The 7,112-nt window shown below is 46.6% G+C and overlaps 1 protein-coding gene across 1 annotated transcript; it reads right to left on the bottom strand.

Moving 5' to 3' along the window:
* Positions 1-1,765: 1,765 nt before the first annotated feature.
* LOC106939272 (bone morphogenetic protein receptor type-1A) lies at positions 1,766-6,733 on the bottom strand (the record flags this gene model as incomplete). Its single annotated transcript, XM_015021635.1, has 5 exons — positions 1,766-3,043; positions 3,113-3,243; positions 5,530-5,705; positions 5,861-6,158; positions 6,517-6,733. Coding segments are annotated over 5 exons (948 nt in total), but the record flags the coding sequence as incomplete, so codon positions are not given.
* Between the last annotated feature and the right edge of the window lie 379 nt (positions 6,734-7,112).

The raw sequence follows: 7,112 nt of genomic DNA, 5'->3' as shown, positions 1-7,112 counted from the left end.
TGGATTTTAATCTACAGGATTATTAGATTATTGATGAACTGAAATTAAATAACATGTTTTTATTAAACTGTGACACATTTAAGTTCACTGTAACTAAACCGTTTTCTGTGGTTCTGCTGCTCCTTCAAAGTCAAACTGGAATCTCATCATTCCTTCAACATCATCCTTTAGTTTCTGTTTGTTCTCATTTTCTCTATTTTTAGATTTTACATTTGATTTTGTTCCAGTCCGTTTTGTTTGGTAATAAAAGCAGAACAATTTTTTAAGCTCTTTCTGCAACATGTCGTCAGAGTGAATCAGTGAATGTAAATGTAGCTCCGTGTCTCCATCTAGTGGACTGATGGTAGAAGTGCAGCAGCTGATGCAGCTTCCTCTGCCTCTCTGCTGTCTGACTGCATTCACCTGACACTGATATGAAGCAGAGAAGAGCCAATCAGAGGAGGAGCAGCTGGTCTTTTTCCAGCTCTAATGATGTAAAGGATGATCAGAGCTGATGAATGATGTGTGTTTCCTCTGCAGGTGAAGCCAGAAAGTGTGTGTGAGCTGAAGTGAATTCAGCAGCATGGATCAGTGTGAGGACAGAGAGGAGGGAGTCCCTCCCTCTAAAACCACTCTGTGTGGGGAAGAGGAGAGCCAGAGCAAAGGTCAGAGGTGAGGTCACCATCTCTAAGTGTCCACAGCCCTTTTCACACAGCGTTCACTACATCAGGCCCAATCAGACGTGGTGATGAAGTTGGACTTTTTTAAGCGCAGTTCATGTTGTTCCTCCGACCCGAATGAGAACAACCAACATGTTAGAATAAGTCTCGTTTTTTTCCATGTATCCCTACTAGTTCAGGTTCATGACATAAATGTAGGTCGATATGAAAACAGAATGAGTTTTAATCATGTTTCTGACAGGATCCATCAAAGACTCAAACCAGAACCAGAACCAGAACCCAGCTGTGTCCTTTCAGAGCGAAGGAATCCGTCTTTCACTCAGAAACATTCTCAGATGTTTCTGGGAACTTCTTCCACTTTCAGTCCTTGATTGCTGCAGATACTAATAGAAATACCAGCTTCAAGTAAATTATGCATCTTCAGAAATCTGTTCACCACCTTATGTACAACTGTTGACAAACTGATTGTGGATCTTAAAAATGATTTTTAACCGCGTTGTTTGAGATTATGTAAAATCTGAAAATTAGTAACTTGTGTTTATTGATCAACTTCGACATGGAAGTTAAAATGTTCTCACATCCTGATGAATATAAACTGGTGCCACATTTCATGACTGTCCAACTTTTTGCTTTATATGTGAACTTTAGATTTACAGTATTCATAAAAATCTTTTCAAATTACACTATGGATCCACTGAGTGTCATTCTGTCTGGATAACGACATTCAGCACAGAAGGCTCTGGTTTCTGCTTTTTGGCGTCTTGGATTCAAATTCTAAATCTTCACCTTGTATGTTTACTGCACTTCTACCTCACGTGTTTAGTAAGAAATAAACACTTATCTTCTAATTTGATTCATTTGATGCTCACTCCATTTTGTTTCTCTGTTGAAATGTTAATATTTCATTAAAACGGCTCCTTTCAGGACAACAGACTTCTTTCATATCACAGTGTGATAATTTTACAGTAAAACTTTCCCATCTTCTTTCTGAGGGTTTTTGAAATGAGATTCATCTTCAGTTGGAAAAATAAGCACCAGAAGCACAAATGAGTGATGAAATGGTTTTGAAAACACATTGAGAAGGAAAGAAGAGCCGACATCAACAGTTTTTGGACTAAAATCAGCTTCTTTACTTCCAAACTGCTAACGTGGACAGACTGAAGAGCAGTTTTTCATTTTCTTGCTAAACTCATGCAGCAACAAACCAGAAGCTGGACAAACAACAACAGAACAACAGGAAACATTTCCACATCAGAGCTTCTTCCTATTCTGGCCTTTTATTTTTACACTGAGCTGCAGCGACCACAGCGTCCTGCTGCTCCACTTAAAGGGACAGTCCCACATTTTCAGCTTCAGGGAGCTGTTAGCGTAGCTTAGCACAAAGACTGGAAGTGGAGGGAAACTGTTAGCAGAGCTGCAGAAACAGGTTTCTGTTCAGGGATCAGAACCTTCTGGAGTGTCTGGAAATTTGATCTGTGAAACGGAGCAGAACCAGGCCGACGGGCTCCAGGGTCTGTGGTGGTCGAACTGCAGGCTGGAGGACCCACAGAGGACACAGGTCATGTGACCACATCACAAATCCAACATGCATCCATCAGAGGGGAGCAGATGGTTCCTTGAAGTTCAACTCAATTCAAACTTTCAGATTTGATTCTGACTTTGTGATGAAAACCTGCAGGATTCTTTGATTTGATTGGTTCTCAAACTCCTGTCCCTTCCTGTGTTGATCAGATGATGGGTGGAGCTTCATCTGAAGCCCCGCCCCCATGAATCTGACTGAGAAACTGACAGGAAGTGGGCAGAGAAACAGGACGGCAGACCTGGACTCCAGAGCTCCCAGGTGAAGCTCAGCATTAAAACATTTATTTCCACGTTTCCTCAGAGGCTCTGAGTCGGTTCAGAAAGAAGCTGCTGGGAGATGGAGAGAAATTCCTTGATGGCAGGAGAAACAAAGAAAACTGGGCTGCTTCTCTCCGCTCATCTCGTCTCAGTTCAGGGTTTTTATCGTCTCGTTTGGCTTTCACAGAAAGCGTCGAGCCCGGCTGTCATCTGGATGAAGAGCGAGGAGGAAGAGGAGGAGGAACACAGTTCAGCTCTGAGAAGCTCCTTCCATCTCCCCGTTTCTCCTCCTTTTCCTCCCGCAGATGAAGGAGGCAGCCTGGGAGAAGCGCTCCGGTCCGGTCGGGTCCGGTCCAGGTTGAGTGAGTCGGGTGAATCTGGAGGCAGCAGAGGAAGGAGGAGGAAGACGAGGATCTGCTTCAGATCTTCATGTCCTGGGACTCCACCATCTTGGCCAGAGTCTTCTTCACTCTGAGGATGGTGAGGCGGGAGGCGGGGTTGTGGGCCCAGCACTCCGACATCAGCTTCAGCATGGCTCGAAGGCACTGAGGAAGCAACAGCAGGACGTTTAACCTCAATCTGAACCACATGCAGGATTCTCCAGCCAGTCTCACCTCGTCGCTGTTCCAGCGGTTGGACACTGAGGGCCGAAGGCCTTTAACACAAACCACCTCCAGCATGTCCTCATAGGAGGGTTCAGAGGTCACCATGTTGAAATATGGCAGCTGGTAGTCCTCCACCATACCTGCACAGAGAGAAAACACGTCCAGTCAGCTGATCCTCCCTCTGGTCAACATCTGACCCAGTGGAGGCGGGAAAACATTCCTGATTCAGCCAAAAGATTCAGGAATGGTTCAGGATTCAAATGAATGACGGTGCAGTTCCACAATTACAGAATTCACACAGCAAAATAACACGAAGGGTTAAATCAGTCAACCGTGAAGTCAGGTCAGTAACTAGCAATATATGATAAGATCTGTGTCAACAGCTAATAATCAGACTCAAAACTGTGAAAATGACCAAACATGAGTTTAACTGAACAAATGACAGGCTCATTTATTTTAAAACTGAAGAGAATCAACTAATAACAGCAAAGATGAGAAGATTTCTACCAGAAACAACCAACAGGATGAAATGATCACAGCTACCAACATAAAATTAACCCAGAAATCAGAGGAACTGGACCGGGTTCTGCTGGAGCCACAGCAACAATCAGGAGCTAAGCTAAAGCTAACATGACCCAGCAAACATCACGAAAGCAACCAAACATTAGATCAGCAGCAGAAAGAAGAACATGATCATTAACTTGGAAAACAAATCTTAGCAACATTAGCATGATGCTAACCAGAGCAACATTAGCATCATGCTAACCAGAGCGATGTTCATAACTGATTACCAGTGAAGACCAATGACAGCAGCTGAAACAGTAAAATAAACAAATAGAGAAATATGGAAGCTAAGCTAATAAAGCTGAAGCTTACCGGCCATCTGGAAAATCCTCTGCAACCTGGAGAATTCGGTCTAAGCGTTCCCTTATCAAATTTATCACCATGGCAACGTAAAACTTCCCGGCATCTGCTGTGGCAGTGCGAGACTCTGAGCAATGCTGATCGGCCAGATGTTTATCATTTTCCCTATCAGCCTCATAATAGCTTCACTTCCAGGTCGCTGTGAGCAGCAACAGGAGTCTGTTGGTGGAAATATGTGACTAATACAGATTACTCTGCTATAGTTCTTAGAGATCTGTGAGGTTTTCTATAATGCTTAATAAACCACGAGGAGCAGGAATATTTAAAGGTCAAGAAAATTACATTTCATGCATCTACATGGATATGAGGAGTTAAAAGCATCAGTTGGTTCCAGGGTTAGCTGATTTATAATGGAAGCCTGTGGCAGGAACGGTAAAGTTTTTGCCTCCTCAGAGGTTTCTCCAGAAAAGCAGGAAGTCTAGTCCCAAACAAAACAGGACAGAAAAGGACACAATTAAGCTAAAGCATTTGTTAAGTTGAAAGTTTGTGGGAGTGAGAAGAGCCTGGATCGCGTTGGACTGTGACGTCACCCATTCCTTTAGTCGTGGTGTTTTTCCCAAATGTGGTCGGCAGTCCGGCTGCACCAACCTGTCCCACATCGACGTCTTTCACCTGCAGATTTTGTCGAACATGCAGCAGATAAATTTAATCTGTGCCAACTTTCTGGGCGTGACGTCAGATTGTAAGACATGTCAGACCCTCTTCAGGACCCTAAAATATGATTCACAATGACATCAGTGTTATGCTGCTACAAAGTGACATTGTGATCCTGCAGCTTAACATCAGCTCTGCTTTAGGACACGTTGATCCATATTTGATCATTTTTATTTTCTATTCCTTAAATTTTCTGCATCTGTGGACCCGGCTGGACGCTTTGCTTTTCAAACATGGTGAATCCAGACGCAACAGAACCAGGTTTAATGAATCCCGTTGCAGGCGGAAAGTTATTACATTTTCTTATCTTCCAGTATTTTTCACTCTCAGATGATCAGAATATGTTTTGGATATTCATGAAGGCAGACAAGCTAATGCTATCGCTCCTGCTGATCTCACTCTGCCTGTTGCTTGTAGATCTAGTTTGCTCCACTTTTTGTAGATACAAATGACCAGCGTTAGCAGAGCTTTTAGCAGCATTAGCATTAGCAGCTGGGCTAACAGACACAGCTGGCCTCTTCCACAAGGACTATGTGGAGTTTCTATGCAGGGAAACATCATAACAATGTGAACATTTTGGTAGCTGAATATCTAAACTAGCCTTTGATTAATAACTTATTCCAGCTTCTCATCTTTGCTTTTTTTGCGATAAATAAGAAATATTTCTTATCACTTTATATTTTCGTCATGGAAAGCACTACACCAATAAACTCACCTCACCGAGCATAAAGTGTGGCCACTAGTTAACATGGAAATGTGAAGTTTAGGCAGGATGAGTGATGCTTAGTGTAAACGCTGACTCGGCGGGGCCCCTGTGGCGGCCGCAGCTCGTTTCAGGGGGACCGTACCTCCGGTGACGCAGCGTCTGCTCATCTCCCAGACGACGAGGCCGTAGCTGTACATGTCGGCCATGATGTAGGCCTGGAAGTGGTTCTTGTTGAGGCTGTCGTCCAGGACCTCCGGGGCCATGTAGCGCCTGGTTCCGACCCGGGTGCTCAGAGGGATGTCCACCTCACTGGTGTCGCTATGGCAACACAGGTGACAGTAGCAGAATCGTTTAATTAAAGCTCTTCAGGGAGACGTTTCTTCTGACTGTGTTTGCAGATCCATGTTGGTTCAGGAAATGAAAACTAAACACTGAAGCAACAGGAAACCCGTCGGGTCTCGTCTGAACGTCACCTGTTGAACTTGACGGCGAGGCCCAGGTCGGCGATGCAGCAGGTGCCGTTCTTCTTCACCAGGATGTTCTTGCTCTTCAGGTCCCGGTGGGCGATGGCCGGCTTGCCCTGCGTGCCGTAGATCTCGGTGTGCAGGTGGCAGAGGCCGCAGGCGGCGGAGTAGGCGAGCCGCAGCAGCGCCGCGGCGTCCAGCGTGTTCACCTTCAGGAAGTCGTACAGGGAGCCGTTCTCATGGTAGTCTGTGATGAGGAAGAGCTGCGTGAAGGCGCCAGAACCTTTGATGTCCGCAGCGATGAAGCCTGGAGAGCAGAGGACGAGAAAAGGCTCACATTTCATTAAACATCATGACTCTGGTGTTTCAGTCAATATTAGAAGATGATAACATGTTTCATGTTACAGCTGACATCATATTCAGCAGCTGTGGAGAGAGGAACAGAAACGGGAAGAATTTTGTTCCCATCTGCCGGTTAGCAACAAAAACCTCCGTTAGAAAAACTGAGTCAGTTTCTCTGCTGCAGCCTGAGGAGGGCGAAACCCTGGAGGAGCAGCAGTGTGGCTCTCTGACGGTTTGACTCGGCGCTCCAGGGACTTGGAGCCGATGACCTCAGGTGACCTGGGTCGGCCCCTGACCCGCCGGGTTCAGCCCCAGGAACCTACCCAGGATGTTCTCGTGCCTCATCAGGACCGTCTGGTAGATCTCCGTCTCCCTGAACCAGCTGGCCTCCTCCCGGGTGAAGAACACCTTGACCGCCACTTTCTCTCCCCTCCAGCGGCCGAGCCACACCTCGCCGTAGCGGCCCTTCCCGATCTGACGCACCATCTGGATCTGCTTGGCGATGGTCCGCTGGACCTGCAGGAGCAGAGCGCCGTTTAAACACAAGGTTCATGTTTCTGGAACCACAGAGCAGGATCTGAGGCGACAGCAACAAGCTGTGGGCCATGAGCGCCACCTAGTGGCCTGCAAGGTACTGCATGTGAACGACCGTTAATTTACTGTGACACAGGGGCCCAAAGTGGGTCCAGGAGCCACGGGGCCCAAAGTGGGTCCAGGAGGCCCAAAGTGGGTCCAGGGGGGCCAAAGTGGGTCCAGGGTGGGTCCAGGGGGCCCAAAGTGGGTCCAGGGGGCCCAAAGTGGGTCCAGGAGTGGGTCCAGGGGGCCCAAAGTGGGTCCAGAGAACCCAAAGTGGGTCCAGGGGGCCCAAAGTGGGTCCAGGGGGCCCAAAGTGGGTCCAGAGAACCCAAAGTGGGTCCAG

Source organism: Poecilia latipinna, unplaced genomic scaffold (assembly GCF_001443285.1).
Source record: "Poecilia latipinna isolate Pla-1442-1.1 unplaced genomic scaffold, P_latipinna-1.0 Scaffold2817, whole genome shotgun sequence".
Classification (NCBI taxonomy): Eukaryota; Metazoa; Chordata; class Actinopteri; order Cyprinodontiformes; family Poeciliidae; genus Poecilia; species Poecilia latipinna.
This window is presented reverse-complemented; position numbering and strand designations above follow the sequence as displayed.